The sequence below is a fragment of the Scyliorhinus canicula genome, chromosome 12 (genome assembly GCF_902713615.1).
Source record: "Scyliorhinus canicula chromosome 12, sScyCan1.1, whole genome shotgun sequence".
Classification (NCBI taxonomy): Eukaryota; Metazoa; Chordata; class Chondrichthyes; order Carcharhiniformes; family Scyliorhinidae; genus Scyliorhinus; species Scyliorhinus canicula.
Window position 1 is genome coordinate 50,828,073 of NC_052157.1, and position 20,631 is coordinate 50,848,703.

The following is a 20,631-nucleotide window of genomic DNA, read 5'->3' on the forward strand; positions in this document are numbered from 1 at the left end:
GCCTCTTTCCACTGGTGACAACTGTAGTGAAAGTCAGGGTGTATATATTAGTTAGCACCTTCTACACATGGCTCAGGGCTAGCCTGGTCGAATTAGTTAGAGTTAGCATACTTAGAGTAGTAGAGTGTCAACCCACAGCCAGCTGTGTGCCTTGTTACAGAAGTTCAATAAATTGTATTGAACCAACGTCTAAGTCTGGTGTCTGTTTTCCAGTCTTACTGCATCCAGTTGCAGTCCGTGTTACCCCAGGGACAATAACACGACAAGGGGGTGCACAGTGTGTGTTGTTGACAAGACATAGCGAGTTGAGAAAATGAGCGATGCAAAAAATTATAAACAGGTTAATGCACAAAGATGCCAGGTGGAATTAAATGTTGAGAAATATGAAATTACCTACTCTGATAGGGACCATGGACAAGCAGAAAATGTTTTAAAAACTAGAGACTGGTAAATGTTGGTAGGCAAATGGTTTTCGGTAATCTTGTGTACAAACCTGAGAAAGTTAACATGCTGGTGCAGCGAACAATTAGGGAGGCAAATGTTATGTTGACCTTTATTTCAAGGGGAGGAGTTGCAGTACATACCTGAAGCACTCTGTCTAGTTTTAGACTCCTTTCCAAAGGAAGGATATATTTGCCTTAGAGTGGTTGGAACAAAGGTTCACTAGATTGATTCCTGAGTTGAGAGAGTTGCACTGATGTTATGAGAAGATGTTAAGCAGAATGGGTTTATAATCTCTGTAGTTCAGAGGAAAGAGAGGTAATCTCATTTGAAATGTACAGAATTCATAGAGGCCGGGATACTCCGCGCCCCAGCGCCAAAATCGCGCTCGGGGCGAGGGCGGAGAATGGGGCGTCAGACCCGCAATCGGGTCCGACGCCGGGACGCGAATCTCCAGCGACCGGAGAATTGCCGCCAGCCATGCTTGCGCGGTCGACGCGGCGCCAGTTGGGGGGCCGTTGAAAGAGGCCCCCATGGCGAGTCTCCGCGGTCGATCGGCCGGGTTCCTGCCGGTGTGGTTCCTGTACGGTTCCAGCCGCCGGGAGCTCAACGTCACGGCTGCGGTGGCCGTCCTGGTGGGGCAGGAGGATCAGTCTCCGGGGGGGGGGACCTCGTGATTGGGGGCCTCCGATCGGTGGACGTGCACAATCTGGAGGGGGCCTTACCTTCTTGACTGATGCATCATGTTTAAAATCATGAGGGGGCTGGACAGAGTAGATGGGCAGAAATTGTTCCCCATCATAAAAGGAACGAGAAACAGAGGACACAGATTGAAAGTCATTTGCAAAAGAAGCAAATGCGATGTGAGAAAAATCTTTTTCGTACAGCGAGTGGTTAGGGCCTGGAATGCACGGGCTGGAAGTATGGTGGAGGCAGGTTCAATCGAGGGGTTCCAGAAGGTAATAGATGATTATTTAAATAGAAACAATGTGCGGGGGTATGGGGCAAAAGGCAGGGGAAAGGCACTAAATCATAATGCTCGTTTGGAGAGCTGGTACAGACACGATGGGCCGAATGGCCACCTTCTGCGCCGTAACAATTCTGTGATTCGGTGAAGTTGAAGGGGAAAGTCTACACAGCTTAATGAAGTGAAGGCTTTGAGATTAGAGCGTGAAGGCCTGTCTAAGGTTGGTGACCTGGCTAGAAGTCCACTCTCTGGGTACATCTAATGCTAACCTTCTTGGCCCTTGTTGGGATTGAAAGTGGATCAGAAATTGTTTGGTAACTGCCAAAGTAACGCTTATCTTTATTTTTTTTGAGCACAGCAAACTTTAAATCCACCTGTGAAATGAGCAGTGTCAAGTCATTTGTCCGGGACGTGGCAGTTCTGGTGAGAACCCAAGTCTTTTGGAGCTTTACATGAGTAGTTTTGAGTGCAAGCCAGCACTGTCTTTTTTTCCTGTATTAGTTACAGTCAATGAGGAAAGAATGTTGCTCCTGCAGATAATACAGAACGTGTTTAGCTCCAAGATTGCAGCTCATTGTGCTTCCCTCAAAAACCAAAAACTATAGGAAAAGTACATTCTGTGTCAGGCATATTGCCAGCACAAGATGAGAATGTGGTTTTGAGTCTAGTTACCGTGACAGGCTGCAAATAATTGGCTTTGACCCATGTAATATGAAGCTTAAATTGAGTTCCTGCTACAAAAATCTAATTCTAATTCCAACAGAGCCTTATACAAAACAATTTACTTTTATTCGTGCTAAGCTGATTATTTCTTGCTCGTTGTCCAAATTTTTATTTATACCAACATAAAAAGTACCAAAGGTAATTTTTATGCGCAGACTCTGCATTCAGCTCCCCAGCAGTATGAGCTTGTGTGTTAGAGTAAACATTTATTTTATCTAAAGCCTTTCGTGGCAACCCAAAGTGTTTTAGAGCCAGTGCACTGGATTTGAATTGTAGTTTCAGTTGTAATGTAGAAAGTGGGGCAACCAATTTGCCCACAGCAAGTGCCCATCCCACAGACAGCAAAATGACAAGGCCGAGTGAGGTAAATGTTTGACAGACGAGGGAGTCAAGGGTTATGGAGGGCAGACAGGAAAGTAGAGTTAAAACCACAACCAGGTGAGGCATGATCTTATTGAATGATGGTAAGGGTCAAAGGGCCGAATGGCCTACTCCTGCACCTCTGTTCCTCAGCAGATAATCTGCTTTTTTGATGTTGATTGAGGCGTAGATATTGGCTAGTGCACTGGGGAGTCCTCAACTGCTCTTGTCCAGAATCACGGCAGTAGGATTTTTTACATCAGACAATAGACAGAGACTCAATTTAGCATCGTTGGCATAGCAGCACTCCCTCAATTCTTTATTGAAACATCAGTGTGATGGCCAAAGGTAAGGACTTCATACAACACCAGGTAGGAAGGATAACAACTAGATTTATTTACTCTACTCACAATACTACAATTACACCGCAGGTCGGGGTATAAATCTGTGAGGCCCCTCCCAATTAGGGGAGGATCCCCCCCCCCCCCACCCCCCCCGGAATCACCTGGGGAGTTTGCACCCCAATGTGTAGGAGGGGAACCGTATGCAATATAGGGCTTGACCCCTGAGGGGGTGGTAACACCGTCCCTCCCACCCAGTCTGGAGAAAGGTCCATTGCTTCAGGCACGGTTCCCTCAGCTGCTTGGGAAGCGTACGGTGGTTAAGTGGCGGTGAGGTCGGTCCGGGAGGCGTGGAGCGCACCGGTGGCCGTCGTTTTCATGCAGAGCGCTGAGGTGGGAGTGGCTTGGCCGGCAAAGGTGTCGGCACAAACGGCGCTGGTGTGCTGTCATCAGGCAGGCCAGTGTCCATGTTGGAGTCACCATCGTTGTCGTCATTGGACGGCCCTGCGGGTGCATTGAGTACCTCAGCTTCCCAATGTCTGAAAGGGGCAGAGAAGGAAAATGGTGTTCTGGCCCTGGCAATGCCTTGGGTGTTCTCCTAGGCTGTGAAGGAGGTTGTGCCCAGACCCTGGTCAGGGCACCCTGACTTAAATCTAGCGGTTCTTGTCAGCGTCATTCAATGTGGTCAAGTGGCACGGTAGCACGGCGCTGCACTGTTGCTTCACAGCTCCAGAGTCCCAGGTTTGATTCCCGGCTTGGGTCACTGTCTTTGCGGAGTCTACTCGTTCTCCCTGTGTCTGCGTGGGTTTCGTCCGGATGCTCCGGTTTCCTCCCACAAGTCCCGAAAGACGTGCTGTTAGGTAATTTGGACATTCCAAATTCTCCCTCGATGTACCCGAACAGGCACCGGAATGTGGCAACGAGGGGATTTTCATAGTAACCTCATTGCAGTGTTAATGTAAGCCTACTTGTGACACTAATAAAGAATATAAAGGTGGCGGTTGGCTGCATTCCCTTGAGTCTAGACTGCGTAGGAGGTCGGGCCTGTCGCTTAGATGACCACGCTAGGATTCCATGACGCTCCTGCGCTGAAATTTTGCACGTAGACCCATCGCCAAGCTTGAAAGTGGTAGTAGTGAATGTCGATACGAGTCCGCCTTGGAGCGATCCTGCTGTTGGCGGATCCATGCACTGGTGTTGGGGAATACAAGGCTGAGGCGAGTCTTGAGCAGTCATCCCATGAGCAATCCTCGGTGCTGGCATGTGGTGCCGTACGGTAGCCGAAGGGAAACAGAGCCAGTTGTGTCTCCCAAGGTCCAGCAGTTGTTTTCTTCATGGCCCACTTAAAGGTCTGTATGCCCGCTCAGGCAATCCATTGGAGGTCAGCTGGTACAGGCCAGTCTTCACCTGACGGATACCATTCATGGCCATGAATGATGCAAAGTCTTGTCAGGTGAACGCTGTCCCATTATCAGTCTCCAGGACTTTGGGTATTCCGTGTATGCTAAAAATGTGTCGTAACCTGTCCACACTCGTCCGTGTTGTCACGGTTTGAACCCGGTGGACCTCGAGCCATTCAGAATGGGCATCTACCAGGATAAAGAACGTGGGCCCCTGGAAGGGGACGACAAAGTCCACGTGGATACAGGACCATTGTTTCCCCAGCCATTCCCATGGGTGCACCCGGTCCGCCGGTGGGGCTTTCTGATGTCTTGGCAAGGACTGCAGTGCTGGGCCACTCTCTAAATCTCTGAGTCCACCCCGGGCCACCAAATGTGGCTGCGAGCCAGCATCTTCATTTTGGCCACCCCTGGGTGCCCACTGTGGAGGTCCTTCAGCAAAGACATGCGACCCTGCCCAGCAACGACCGCTCACGTACCCCACAAAAGGATTCCATTCTCAGCTCCAGTAGCTTTGTGGTTTGGGCCCTCAGATCATCGGGCAGTGCTCTATGCTGGGCCACATATTGAACCGTATGCCGGACCCATAACAGTTGTGGGTCTGTCTGGGTCCACTCCTTGATACGAACCACCATGACCGGCAAGGTGTCCATGAAGTGGAGGGCGGCGATTACCTCTGTGGCCGAAACTGGCACTGGCGGTTTCATGGTGAGGGGCAGGTGGCTCAATGTCTCGGTGTGTGGTATTTTTGTGCCCGGGCGTTGTTCCAGGGTGTATTCGTAGGCGGCTAGTAGCAAAGCTCACCATTGGAACCAGGTGGATCAGTGGGATCACCCTGTCCTTTTTAAATAATCCAGAAGGGGCTTGTGGTATGTACAAATCGTGAACGTCCGTACTGCAAATACGTTGGCCAAACCTTCCTTCTCAACCTACGCATGATTTTGCTCGGCATCGGTGAGTGTGCGGGAAGTGAAGGCTATTGGCCGTTCTGAGTCATCGTGCATCCAGTGCACCAGGACCGCTCTGACATCGTAAGGTGAGGTGTCGGATGTGAGGAGCACCAGCTTCGATGGGTCAAAGTGTGTCAGTAGTTGGTTTGACAATAGGCGCCGCTTGACCACCTGATAGACTTTATGATGCGAGGGGACCCAGTCCCATCGCTGCCCCTTTCTTTAGGAGCTGGCGGGGTGGGTTGAGCAACGTGACCATTCTGGGTATACATTTTCCATAGTAGTGGACCTGTCCGAGAAAGGAGCAGAACTCCGTCAGGTCACAAGGGATGGGGGTCTTGTTGGATTGCCCTCACCTTGTCCTCCACCGGGTGGAGGCCCCAGCTGTCCACCCAGTAACCCAAATAAGTGACCTCAGGGGCAGGAAAAATGCATTTCTCCTTTCGGAAGCCTGTTCAAAACTCTCGAGGACTTTGGTGAGATTCTCCATATGTTGCTTTTTGGAGGTGCCTGTGATTCACACATTGTTGAGGTGTACAGCCACCATTGGCAAACTCCATAAGATATTTTCCATGATGCGCTGGAAAATCACATAGGGCAAGTAAACCCCGAACGGCAACCAGTGATATTCATAGAGCCCCTTATGGGTGTTAATCGATATGAATTTTCGGGAACCTGGATCTAGCACCGGCTGTAGGTATGCGTGGTTCATATCAAGCTTCGTGAGCATCTTGCTCCCACTGAGTTTAGCGCACAGGTTCTCGATACTCAGGACCAAGTAACGGTCATGGCGGGAGACCCGGTTCACAGTCATTTTGTAGTCGCCGCTGAGACATACAGACCCGTCTGGCTTCAATACTGGGACCACTGGTGCGGCCCAATCCACAAAGTGGACATGGTGGTTAATACCCAAATGCTCCAAACGGTCCAGCTCGTGGTTGACCTCGGGGCGCAGTGCGTAAAGTACTGGATGGACCCAAAAATACCAGAGTTGAGCATTCCTGTCCACGCTGATCTTGGCCATTGTTCCTTTATGGTACCGGTGCCCTTGGCAAAGATTCTCAGGAACTTGGCCAGCACTCTCTCCGGCCTGCAGGGGTACATCCACAATAGTGCTGCTAATCTAACCACCGGCGGTATAGCCAATCGTGGCCCAGCAAGGTCGGTCCGTCGCTGAGGACCACCACCAGTGGCAAGCACGCTGATTGGTCCCTCTATACTATGGGTATATGGGCAGTGCCCTCGATGGCAAAACTGGCTCCCATGTCCCGAAGTTCCAGTTTGGAGGACTGGAGGTCCGGGTTGCAGTGGATGTCCAATGGCTGATCACTGAACCCCACCCCGCTGTCGAGTTCCATCTCAAGGGGATGGCCATTTATCTGTGAACCAGATAGGTGCAGTCGTGGGGCCCGTATCACAGTGCAGCAGCAGGGGAGTGTCCTCTGCTGCTGGGTCATCCACATAGTACATCTGGCCTCTCGGTGGGGGGGGATGGCGACTGGTCTGATGATGCTGGGGAACAGTGTCCCCACGTGATCTTCAAGAGCCTCGCTCCTGGTAGCAAAGTCTCGCTCGATTTTGGAGGCTGCCATTCTGGAACGTTCCGATTGCGGCCGGCCGGCGGTCCTGTCGATGGCCGATAGTGAGGACCGCTAGGCCCTGGAGGCCGCACTCGGCACTCTCACTGGAGAGTGCGATGTCCACTGCTATCTGAAGGGTGAGGGGAGTCTCCATTGGTAATTTGTGTTGCGTCCCTCTGTCCCGTAACCCACAGACAAAACGGTCCCTCAGGGATTCGGCCAAGGCTGCTCCAAATTTGCAGGGAGTGGCTAACATCAGCAGGCACACCACAAATTCCCCATTGGATTTGGTCGGGGCCTACAAAGTCGTGTGGAAACCGTACCTCTGGACCATGATTAGGGGCTGTGGTTTAAGTGTCTTTTGAACAAGTCAACCAGTGTTGCAAACGGCAGTGTGTCAGGCCTGTCCGGGTAAGGGAGGCTTTAATTAAAGCCTAGGTTGGACCGCTGATAGCGGATAGCAGCGTGACCATCTGTGACAGTTGTACCTGCTTGACGTATTGGGCCCAATCATCAGTGCCAGCACTAAATGGTTCCAGCTTACCAATGAGCGCCATTGCTCTGCTCGGGGGAAAAGGCCTATCCCAGCTTAGATTAAGCTGGTCAGTGACGAAATGTCCGGTGGCTGTGGCAGCTCAACTTTATCCTCGTCGCCAGTGTAATAGCCGAAGGTAAGGACTTCATACAACGCTAGGTAAGCAGGATAACAATTAGGTTTATTTACTCAACTCACAATACTACAATGACACTGTTTCTCACCACACAAGGTCACCATGTCCGACCTGCTCCCAAGTCAGAGTTTGTATGCTGTGAAGTTCCTCCCAATCACCTAGGGAGCTCATACTCCAAGGTGTAGGAGGGGAACCGTATACAATATACGATTTGGCCCCTGAGGGGGTCATAACAATCAGCAGAGCAGTTTTGTACCGGAGTCTTGGAATGGGATTTAAACCCACAATCTTTTGACTTAGTGGCAGTCACACATTTATCTGAGCCATAACCCATACTGATCAATCAAGGATAACATTTGTTGCTACTCTGAAAGTCATGCTTGAATAACTGACAGCCAATTTCATTTAGTGTTTCCAGCTGAATCCATCTATTTAGGGGCTTCTCAAAACACACCAAAGTGGGTTACGCCTGATCTTATCTAGGCACAAAATGAATTGACCAAATGATTGGGTGAGTTGCTACATTCAATTTTGAGCAAGTTTTCCACATACACTGTGTAGGATTCCTTCACAGTTGCAGAGTCCTTACAGGACTTGCAAATCATAGCGATGTCACGTCTATGTTACTGTTGTCGATATTCTTCCTCTCCCTGTCCTTTTAATTAAGATTTTAAACTGGTGGAGAGTTTTGATGGGGTAAATAGGAAATGACTATGGGAGAGAAATTTAACTTAACCATTAAGTCCTCACTTAAAGTTGAAATTATGTTCGTGAAAACTTTAACTGAAATGACTTTAAGCAAATTGGATTTTCACATTGAAACTAATAAAAACGTTTTGGTCAGATTGTTGTCCTTCACAGAAAAAAAAAATGAAACATTACATCTTGTAAGTGAGAATGATTTACATTCCTTTTTTGGTAAATGAAATAACTTTAAAAATAAAATCGTTTGAAAATATAAAACAAATACAGTATAATAACCTTCTACTTATCTCATCTTTGATTCTGCTCACTGACCCTCTGGCTCGCAGTCTCTACCACTCCCTGACTCTCTTCTTGACTGCGGACCCTCCCTTTTGTCAGATTTGTCCCATTCCCCACCTCTCCCTCTTGCCACTTCCTTCTCCTGAACCTGCGTTGTGAGCGAGTGCACTGGGGATGAGCAGTGAGAGGCAGAAAAAGTAGCTTTCACTTGTAGGAGGTAAGCCACAGATGAGAGGCAGGGTCAGGGAGGGGTAGAGGGAGGGTCGGTAGTTAGCAGAAGGGTCAGGATGTGGCAAAGGAAGGGTCGACAGTGAGAGGGAGGGCCAGGGAGCAACAGAGATCACTCCAAAAATGCCGCTGATTGGGCCATGCAGTGATACTTCAGACCCATGTGGAACAACTTCAAAATGAAACTCGCAACACTAAATGAGTTAGCCAACGTTAAAGCAAAACAATTGATGGCTGCGGCGTTAACACCACAGAGCAGCCTGTCTCTCAACATGTCATTGAGTGCAGACCCGATCTCGCACTGTTCAGCCGTTTATCTTAGGTATGCCACAAACGGCGCTATCACCTTCTCTCGGGCTCGTTTCATGGAATTAAATTTGTATCGTTGTAATATCACCGAGGGCTTCAGATGATAATGTCTCTTGACTCGTTTCATAAGCTCTTCAAATATTTTGGAGTCGGGGACATCTGGAGAAGTCAAACTCCAAATCAGGTTTCTGATTACCTGCTGCTTCTCTTCCCCCCCATCCCCAAATTCATTGGCCTGATAAAAATGGTGCAGGTGTTCAATATATGGGACCCACTGCTCTGTGTCAGGATCGAATGGCTCAGGTTTCCCAAAAAGGGGCATGTTGAATGAGTTTTCTTTAAAAAAAGCTTCCACACGAGGTCTGTTCTCCTGATGCCTGTGGTAGTTGGAAGGCACTCCGATTGATCCTCGTCCCCAAATCTAGTATCCAGTAAGATTAAAGAATAAACTATTTATTAAGGTAAATGACTATTTACTGAGAGTGAAGTAAAAGCTACCGTACTCTACGGTTCCAAACTCCGATCTGGCAAGGAAAGCCCACACTCAGCCTCGGAATTCGCCCGCTCCAGCCCAATTGGCCAAATAGGTCACATGAACCCCCGAGGACCCGCCCTTTAAAGGGACACACTACCACATAAGCTATGTACAGTGTAGATGTTTTTTGTTTTGTTATACCCCTATGAAGTGCCATGGGATGTTATATTAAATCACGTTACGTTATTGCTTTTGTTACAGTCATAAAGTGGGGTTAGTGTATGAGCTGGAGTAGATGGCATTGAGATACTTAATTTCTTCCATGGCAGGATATGCTATGAATGAGGAGTTAGGCTTCCAAATGGCACATTATGATCAGTCATGCCTCATCTAATTGGAAGTGTTTGATTTGGCCCAAGGGACATTTAGTAGTTACCAGATAACCTTCTAGGTTGCTTAAATATGCAAATTGTTGGTTCCAATCTCCATTTAACAGTATTTGGACATCATTGACCTAATCTGTGATTCTTTCAGGTTTGTCTTGGTGACACATCCTTTCAAAAATAACCCAAAATAAATATAATTACTTGCCAGCGTAACATTAGCGAAAAGAATTCCAATCTGATGATTGAAATTACCCCTGACAATCTGCCCTGACGTACCTGCATTGCTGAATTAATTATTTACTTTTTAGGTGAACCTCCTTCCTTGTTCCTGCAGAAATGCCTTTCCAAGTTGACGTAGTTAAGGTGTAGCAACCTTGTCATGCAGCATATGTTATTCAGCAGACTTAAGGTGCAAGTTAAGAAAAATATCAGTAAGTGAAGGTTATTGTATTCACACCTGTGCTTTCGGTCTGGCTTAGAGCCAAGGTAAACACTTGAAATACAAGCTCTATATTTACCACACCGTGGTATTTATTTTCAAGTCAGTGATTATAGTTATGAAGACAAAGCAGATATTTTGCTAAGGCAGGTTTTATAGATGTGCCAAAAATTTTAATATTTGTAATATACACTGAATCACAGTCAGTGAAACATTCTTTCCACCGGATCAAGCAACTTTGTCTAATTCTTCAATTTATTATTTTATTAATTTATTGAATTTATTTATTGAGCTTGGCACTGACTCACATTTTAATAACTAACCACCTTGTGTATATTGCTGAATTCCATCCATTTTTCAGTGACTGTCATAAAACCGAGAGATTTAGTCGCCACATTCCGGCATCTGTTTGGGTACACCTGAGGGTGAATTCAGAATGTCCAATTCACCTAACTAGCACGTCTTTCGGGATTTGTGGGAAGAAACCGGAGCACCCAGAGGAAACCCATTCTGACACGGGGAGAACGTGCAAACTCTGCACAGACAGTGACCCAAGCCGGGAATCGAACCCGGCACCCTGGCGCTGTGAAGCAACAGTGCTAACCACTGTGCCACCGTGCTGCCCATTGTAAGTTATGATATTAAATGGTGTCAGGTAGATCCAAGTTGCAGTTAGCTTCTGGCCGTTGTTTCACTGGAAGTTCGCCTGAGCCTCAATTTCCTGGTGCCTGTCGAAGAGCAGAGTTGGGTCTTTCGTTGTGCAAGGGAGTGTGTGCACAATGAATTTGCACCAATTATATGCCAAAACATTGCCGTGTGTGAATTTACTTTGTCATGAAGTACACCCGCCAATAGGGTTAGAGTTTGAATTGAAGTAAATGGGATTGAGATTTCTTCTACAATATGGCATGGTATGCTCTCCTTGATTAACATTGTAAAGGGTTTTCCCAGCAGTACAGTTGGAATTGGCCGGTATTTCAGTGATGGCAATGTGCTCATAATTTAAAAAGAGGAAAAATCAAAGGAAACAACTTGTTTATCTGGTGGGAAATTCTCCATGGCGAAGGACAAAATTATCGGGAACGTTGCATCAGAGATCGCTGAGTTACATCTTGTTAGAGGCCTTTTGGAAAACTTTCAACACGGGCTTTGTGATGAATTGTCTTAAACCTGAAGCAAATTACCCCAAGGTGCCCAGGCTGAGCCTGTGTCTCATTAGGCTGTAATCTGTAGACACCATCTGTACATGAGGTAAGCAGCCTAGCCCTGTAAAAGCATCATTAGAGACATTCGCCTGATCCCAGAAGATCAGAACTGCATCATGCCCTGCTGTTCTACCCAACATGTTTTGCCTTCATATAGTGTAATTGCTGTAGTGATAATGCATTAACCTCTGTTCCTGCTCTTTGTTTATCAGCCAGATGTGGACAAAGCAGTAGCAGCTGCAAGAGTAGCATTCCAGCAAGGCTCCCCGTGGAGAAATCTGGACGCATCGGCCAGGGGAAGGCTCTTATGTAAATGGGCCGACCTCATTGAGCGAGACCGGCATATTCTGGCTGTAAGTAAGATCAGATAAGGTAAAATATACACTCTTAAACCACAAACCATGGAATCACAGATACGGAAATGAAACTTCACAAATAGTTCCCAGGCTGAATTTAGTTCCAGTAATTTTATCACAGTTTGGGGCAGCACGGTAGCATTGTGGATAGCACAATTGCTTCACAGCTCCAGGGTCCCAGGTTCGATTCCGGCTTGGGTCACTGTTTGTGCGGAGTCTGCACATCCTCCCCGTGTGTGCCTGGGTTTCCTCCGGGTACTCCGGTTTCATCCCACAGTCCAAAGATGTGCAGGTTAGGTGGATTAGCCATGATAAATTGCCCTTAGTGTCCAAAATTGCCCTTAGTGTTGGGTGGGGTTACTGGGTTATGGGGATAGGGTGGAGGTGTTGACCTTGGGTAGGGTGCTCTTTCCAAGAGCCGGTGCAGACTCGATGGGCCGAATGGCCTCCTTCTGCACTTTAAATTCTATGAAATGCTGCACTTTTCAAATCACGCAGATTTCAGTGGACCTGCATTTTTATCCACTATTCCATAAAGAATATCAGACTGTATTTATGACTTGATTCATGACTCTGGGCAATACTCCTGATATGGAATATGTGCAAAAAATATGCTGCAATAATTATTTATGTTGATTAGTCATTATTGCTACAATAATGTTGCATTTAATGGAACTTTGGTATCTTAAAAAAAATCAAACACTGCTTCTTGAACACTATAAAAATGTTTCATTTGTAAAGAAAGGAAGAAAATGACATTAAAGATGCAGCTGATATGGTTAACTAATGCACCTTGTGTGTCAAATGAAGAATAGTCTGATTGGGGCATAGACAATCCTGGAATCAATGCCAATTCCCATACCAGCCTCCCCGAACAGGCGCCGGAATGTGGCGACAAGGGGCTTTTCACAGAAACTTAATTGAAGCCTACTTGTGACGATAAGCGGTTACATTTCTGCAATGATATTGCTGACCAAAGCCTGTGGCAATTTTCCTGTGGGGTTTATCTGTCCCAGCTGGAATGTAAGAGCTGGTATATTGGTTTACCTTGCAGAGATCCTGATGTGAGCCAAACTAAGGGCTGGATTCTCAGATTTTGAGGCTATGTACCCACTTCGGCATGGGAACGATAGCGTTTTATGCTAGACAAAATGGTGCAAAATGGCCACCGATTCCCACGCCCCGGAGAATTGCCAGGTCCGTGGCCGTGCATGTGCACGGAGGCGTCCTGCAGCGGCTGTGCCGTGCCACATGGCGGCGGCCACTCATGGACCCAGCCCACAAAATAGTGCCCCCCCTTTGGCCGGCTCGCGCACCACAAACCATTCCCCCACAGTGCCCCCAGCCCCTGATAAAGTCGCCCCCCTGCCCCGGATCAGCCCTCCACCGACTGTGGCGGTGCTGGACTGAGTCCACAGCCGCCACACCAAGTTCCCGACGGGTGAGACCACACGTGATCGACGGCATCGGGAACTTGGCCTGTCGGGAGCGGGACATTGGGGAGGAGGGCCTCAGGCAATGCCCTGAGGCCGTCGATACATTGCGCAGCGTACTCCAAGTACACCACTTTGGAGTGGGAGGAGCATCGCGAAAGTGCGCCGTCCCCGATTCGGTCGGGAACTTTGATTCTCCGGCCTATCGCCAAACACGCTTTCGGCTTCGGCCGAATCCAGCTCCAAAAGTACATTTTTCTATCAGCATAAAGTTTGAGCTCCACCGTCACTATCCAGCTCCAGCCTACACCACATATCATAGAATTTTCAGTGCTGAAGGAGGCTATTCGGCCCATCTAGTCTGCACCGGCCCCTGGAAAGAGCACCCTACATGTACCGCACCTCCACCCTATCCCCACACCTCCACCCTATCCCCGTAACCCCACCTAACCATAGAATTCCCACAGTACAGAAGGAACCCATTTTGCCCATTGAATCTGCACCGACTCTCCGAAAGAACACCCAACCTATGCCCACACCCCCGCCCCATCCTTGCAACCTGGTAACCCCACCTAACCTTTTTGGACATTAAGGAGCAATTTAGCGTGTCCAATCCACCTAGCCTGCAGTCCTTTGGACGGTGGGGGGAAACTGGAGCACCCGGAGGAAACCCACGCAGACATCGGGAGAACGTGCAAACTCCACACAGATAGTCACCCAAGACTGGAATTGAACCCAGGTCCCTGGCCTGTGAGGCAGCAGTGCTAACTACTGTACCACTGTGCTACAAGTGCATGTTGTCACAGCAACTTGGGCTCCCTGAGTGAACTGTAAAATAACACCACCACAAGTGTGTATTTATATCTGTATGCGTGGATGTATTTGTCCATCTGTGCATGTATATATGTGCGTGTGTATGTGTGTTCATGCTTGTATTTGAGTGATAATTATATATTTATATTTGCATAAATATTGTGTGCGTATGTCTACATATGCAACATGCTTGTAAATATGTGCATGTATGTATGCTTATGTATGTGTATAAGTATGGGCATGTGTTTGTGTCTATCAATGTACATACATAGTTGTGTTCATGTGCATGATGGTGAATTGGGTATTATGCTAACTAATCAGACAGATATTTATAAAACTAAAGCTGGAGTTTATATATGCGGACAAGTATAGATTTATTCCCCATCGCTCGTTGCCCTTGGTAAGGTGGTGGGTCTTCCCTTTGAACCATGATGTTTTGTGTGGTGAATATGCTCCCACAGCTGTTCGGTAGGACTCCCAGGGCATGAACCCAGCGACAATGAAGGAAGAGTGATACATGTCCAGGTCAGGATGCTGTTTGTCTCGGAGGTGATGCTGTTCCCACAACTTCACAGCTCTTATCCTTTGTGGTTTGAGAGTTTGCAGGGGAGGGAGGAACAGTTAAAGGAACCTCACTACTGTGAGTTATTGCAGGGTAACCTGCAAATCATACATTCTGAAATCAGAGTGAACTGGAGGTGGCGGGGGTGGTTATTCAGAACACTGGCATTGATTGAGTAAACTTGGCTTTCCTGGATGGTGTTGAGTTTCTCGAGTATTGTTACAGCTGCACCCCTTCCAGATAGGTTTTCTATCACAAACCTGCCTTGAGCCTTGTGGTAGTGTGGGTTCAGGAGGTCAATAGCAACACCAGCAGCAACTTGCTATTGTGATAAAACAATTTATATGGGCCGAATGTGATAGAAGAAGCCAAGGTGTTTCACCCCAATGTTATCAAATAGAAATTGGCACCATACCACATGAGATATTGATGAAAATAACCAAAAGTTTGGTCAAAGAGATCACGTTTAAGGAGCATCGTAAAGAAGGGAAGAGAGGTAGAGAAGAGGAAAGGGTTATGGAAAGATTTCAAGAGCTAAGGGCACAGGCTGAAGGGATCAAAATTCCAGGAGCTAGATATCTGGGAGTGTTGTGGGGCAGGTGGAGATCAGAGAGATAGGGGGGGGTGAGGACATGGAGGGACGTGAAAACATGGATGGGAATTGTGCTTACCCAAGAGCTAATGTGGGCCGATGAGCAGAAAGGTGATCAGGGAATGGGTTAAGACACTGGCAGCAGGGAGTTTATATAACCTCAAGTTTACTGAGAGGATAACATGGGAGGCCAGCCTGGGCTGTGTTGGGATTATCGAAGCTGACAGCAGAAGAGGAGCTGAGACAAGGATGGAGTCTGACGATGTTATGGAGGTGAAATATAGGCTGGCTGAATGATGGCATTATGTTAAATGTGACACCAAAGTTACAAACAGTCTGGTTCAGCCTCCAACGGTTGTCAGGGAGTGGGATGGCATCAGTTGTTAGGAAATAAAGCTTGCGATGACAACGCTAGACAATAACTTTATTCATTACTTGGCAGAAAATTTTCCTTATCCATTATTGGATGGAGAAGCAGTCTGACAAGGTAGAGGCAATGGAAGTGTCATGAGGGCTGCTGATGAGGTAGTGTTGGGTGTCCATGTGGAAACTGAGCGTACAGAGTACAGGCTGAGCATCCCTTGTCCAAAATTCCGAGAACTGAAAAATTCTGAAATCCACACTTTTTCTCGAGCGTCAACGTGTCATCACGAGTGGAAATCCCACAAAGCTCCGGGCAGGTTCCCGGGTGCTGCGCAGGTCATGTGCAATTCCCAACGCACCACACATGCGCAGGTCCCCACACGCTGCACATGTGAAGTTCCCAACGCGCCGCATATGCGCAGGTCCCCACACGCAGTTCCCAACGCACGCACGCCAAACATTCACAGTTCCCAACGCGCCGCAGATGCACATTGTATTCCAAAATCCCAAAAATTCCAGAATCTGATACACACTCGGCCCCAAGCATTTCGGATAAGGGTTCTCAACCTGTATTAAATTCCGCCTGGTCTTGCTTTGGCTGGTTTAGACCATCTTCTGCTCAATGGTGACCTGAACATGCTAATATTGGGGGAGCACTTGGTCCTGCTGAAGTTCAGCAGAGGCACAGAGGTTTTCTCTTGTTAGAGGTGGCCATTACCTAATATTTAATTGGGAGAAATGTTACCTGTCACATAGCAACATCAGACTTAAGCACCATTCGACTCTTCAATCCTGTTCCACCATTTAATAAGGTCAGGGCTGATCCGGTCTCATCTCTTTGCTGTCTGCCCCATGTAACCCTTCACTCTATTAACAATCTGTTGAACTCAGCTCTGAATTAATTCAGTGACCCAGGCTCTACTGCTTTCTGGGGAACAGAATTTCACAGACTATTGACTCTCTGAGAGAAAAAAAATCTCCACATCTCCATCTTAAAAGGGAGACCTCTTATTCTTGAATAAGAATAAATAATTAGCAGCCAAGGCCTGGCTGGGCATCACATTTTTCTATTGGTGAACATCAGATGGTTCATGATTGGAGTTGAACACTGTACAATCAGCAGGGAACAGTTCCATTTCTAACCTTATGAAGGAGAGAATTGGGTCAGATCTTCTGAAGACTGGTAATCACAGTCAGATTGCCACTTTGCTCCTTTTCACTCACCAGGTCGGAAGCTGCTCTTTTCGGACCCAAGTCTCAAGAGAAATGTGCAGTGTACCTCACTACTGAGGCCTTCCAGTGTACCTGGTTACCGAGGCTTTCCTGTGCATCTGGTTACCGAGGCTTCCAGTGCACCTGGTCACCAAGGCCTTCCAGAAAATCTGGTTACCGAGGCCTTTCAGTGCACCTGGTTACCGAGACCTCCCAGTGTAGAGCAATGTGGGGAGAAGTGAAGCCACACTCCTTTTTACAGCATCAGTAACCATAAAGCAGGTAAGATTAAAGGTCCCCTTTGACAAGCCACGGAGAAGGTATGTGTGTCAGGTAAGTGGATGGGGGGAAGGGAGTGTGTATAGGGAGTTGGGGGGATTGGATGGGTCAAGTTGATCAAGTGATAAGTCAGGGGATGGGGGTTAGTAAGGGGTTCGGGTAGTTGAGGGCTAGTCAGTGGGATGTGGGGTAGTAGGAATGTTCATGGTGTAGTCAGGGAGGGGGATAGTCTGGGTAGCAGGCGGTAGTCAGGGTTGAGGGGGTCGCCGAGGGGTTGGATGGGAGGTGGTCAGGTGGTGGGTAATCAGAATAGTCAGGGGGTGGGGCTTATGGGGGGGTTCAGGGTTAATCAGGGAGGTGGGAGAGTAGTCAAGGGGTCCACTGGGGTTTTGTGGGATAGTCAGGGGATGGGGTGAAGTTGGAGGTAATCAGGGAGTATTCGGAGGCAGTGGGGTTACAATTGAGGATGTAGTTGTGGGGGGGTTGTCTATTGGGGGTCAGTTGGAGGTCAGTACCATAGTTACCCAGGAGTTCCGAACTGGTTTTGATCCTTCTAACCTTTCCTGGGTAACTATTTTACTAAGAGAGTTGGTATAATCTGAAGTCTCCCATTGGATGGTTCCCAGTGCAGGGTAATTACTCTTTCGAAATTTAAACTTCTCTAGCAGTTCCCTTGTAGTCTTCATGTGGGGACGTCCAGAGCGGCGGTCCCCCATTACAGCATCTTCTGGGGTACCACACAGGTACAACCGCTCCCCGCACACCACCCCAGAAATCAAAATATCTGCTGTAACAAAGATATTTCTCTGAGGACCTGATGCTGTGATGTCCTGAGGTTGTAATGAATGTATCCAACAACCACAACCATCTTGTTTTGACTCTAGCCACTGGAGGATTTTCCCTCTGATGCCACTGTTTGACAGGACTCTTTGGTACTACGCTTGATCACGTGCCTCATGATGTCACGGGCAGCTACTCCCATTGACATTCGGTGCTGAATGTCATGTTTGGATCAAGACCATGATGCAACCTGGAGGTGAATTGTTCTGGTGGAACCTTAACTGAGCAGGTTAATGGCAAATAGGTTGCACTCGATGACACTATTGGAGATTTCTTCTTTCACTTCACTGGTGACAAGACAGGCTGAAAGGATGTTTTTTGCAAAGCTAGATCAATCCTGCTTCGTATGGATAGGAAATACCTGGACAATATTCTGCATTGTTGACTGGATGACAATAGCTCGGGGAGCACAGGGTTTCAGTGTCACTGCCAGGATGTTGTCAGGATCTTGGTATTTGCTGTGTTCAATGCACCTGTTGCTTCCTCAGATCATGTGAAGTGAATCAGAGTGACTGGACACTGATGTACATGATGGTGGGGCTTCTGAATGAGTTTGAGGAGAATCATTCAGTTGGCACTTTTGACTGAAAAATCTCACAGCCACTTCAACCATGTATTTAACACTCATGTGCCGACATCGACCATAGAGCTGTCCCAAGTCTTCCTGTTAGTTGCTTCGTTTCCCACAACTATTTGGATTGGATTCGATAGTGTTTCCATCGAATTCCTACAGTGCAGAAGGAGGCCAGTTGGCCCATTGAGTCTGCACCGACCTTCTGAAAGAGCACCCTAACACACCTTTGGGCTATGGGAGGAAACCGGAGCACCCGGAGGAAACACATGCAGACACGGGGAGAACGTGCCAACTCCACACAATCACACAAGGCTCGAACCCAGGTCCCTGGCACTGTGAGGCAACAGTGCTCACCATTGTGCTGCACTGCCATCCAGTACAGAGCATTCCTCCAATCTATTGATTGTTGGACTGTTTATTCCTGTCTATAACCAGCTGCTTTTGCTGTTAATAAGGCAAGTACCCCAATGTGGTACCTTCACTGGATTAATATTTTATTCTAACACTAGAATCCTAACATCCTTTTTTACATCCAACTATATACATTGCTATGCATATGCATGTCACCACAGTATTCAATTCTATTCCTGCCATCAATTTGTAGCTGCTAGGTTTTTTTCTTAGTCTGTCCCATGGTGATAGTCATATGGTAAAGTACATCCAGAGTAGTGAAGACAGCGCTTTGTGTTTCAAGTAAGACACACTGGTCACTTCTATTGCCTTCTAAAGATGAAGGTCAAGTAGGTTATCTCCTCATGTCAGTTCCTTCTACATCTGAAACAGGCCCAGTGGCAGCTCTGTGTGTTTTGACTCAGCCACCTTAGTCAGTGGCAGCAGTACTGAGCCAATCATGGATATCAAAGCTGTCTCATTCACAGAATGACTGGATTGTTATAGTGCACAATGAGGCCATTCGGCCCATTGTTTCTGAGGCAGATCTCCAAGTGAGTAATTCCTCTTTTGCCAATCTCTTACCTTCTCTCCATAACCCATTCTTCCTTTTCAGATTGCAGTCTAACTCCCTTTACAAAGCTTTGTTTGAACCTGCCTCCACCACACACGCTCAGGAAAAGCATTCCAGACCATAACCACTTGCTGCAGGAAAAGATTTTCCTCAGATCACTTTTTGTCTTTTACCAATTGTTCACAATTGGGGACAATTTCTCCCTATCTACTCTGTCCAGACCCCTCATGATCTTGAGGTGTCTCTATCAAATCTCCTTTTAAACCTATTTTCTCCATGGAAAACAGCCCTAACTTCTCAAATTAAGAAGTCTTACAACACCAGGTTAAAGTCCAATATGTTTGTTTCAAACACTAGCTTTCGGAGCACTGCTCCTTCCTCAGGTGAATGAAGAGGTTGGTTCCAGAAACATATATATCGACAAATTCAAAGATGCCAGACAATGCTTAGAATGCGAGCATTTGCAGGTAATTAAGTCTTTACAGATCCAGAGTTAGGTGTTACCCCAGGTTAAAGAGGTATGAATTGTCTCAAGCCAGGACAGTTGGTAGGATTCCACAAGCCCAGGCCAGATGGTGGGGGATGAATGTAATGCGACATGAATCCAAGGTCCTGGTTGAGGCCGCACTCATGTGTGCGGAACTTGGCTCATTACATTCATCCCCCATCATCTGGCGGGCGGGCACCAGGGTCCTGGGGGGGAGGGCGCGGGGCAATCTGACCCTGGAGGGTGCCCCCACGGTGACCTGGCCCGCTATCGGGGCCCACCAATCGGCGGGTGGGCCTGTGCCGTGGGGGCACTCTTTTTCTTCCGCCTTCGCCATGGTCTTCACCATGGCGGAGGCGGAAGAGACCCCTCCCCTGCGCATGGGCCAGGATGACATCAGCAGCCGCTGATGCTCCGGCGCATGCACGGACTTACATTGGCCGGCGAAGTCCTTTCGGCCCCGCCTGGCGTGGCGCCAAAGGCCGTTCACGCCAGCCGGCGGAGCAGGAACCACTCCGGCGCGGGCCTAGCCCCTCAATGTTAGGGCTTGGCCCCTGAAGGTGGGAGGCGTCCGCACCTTTGGGGTGGCCCGACGCCTGAGTGGTTCACGCCACTCCAACATGCCGGGACCCCCTTCCCCGCCGGGTAGAGGAGAATCCCAGCCCTAGTGTTTGAAACAAATATGTTGGACTTTAAC

At 47.9% G+C, this 20,631-nt stretch overlaps 1 protein-coding gene across 1 annotated transcript in view; it reads left to right on the top strand.

Annotated features, from left to right (window-relative positions):
* The window catches only part of aldh1a3 (aldehyde dehydrogenase 1 family, member A3), a 164,115-nt gene that overhangs the window by 42,073 nt on the left and 101,411 nt on the right, over positions 1–20,631 (top strand). The window contains exon 3 of the mRNA XM_038813505.1: positions 11,672–11,812. Coding sequence (XP_038669433.1) covers positions 11,672–11,812 — 141 coding nt within the window. The remainder of the gene's footprint in view (positions 1–11,671; positions 11,813–20,631) is intronic.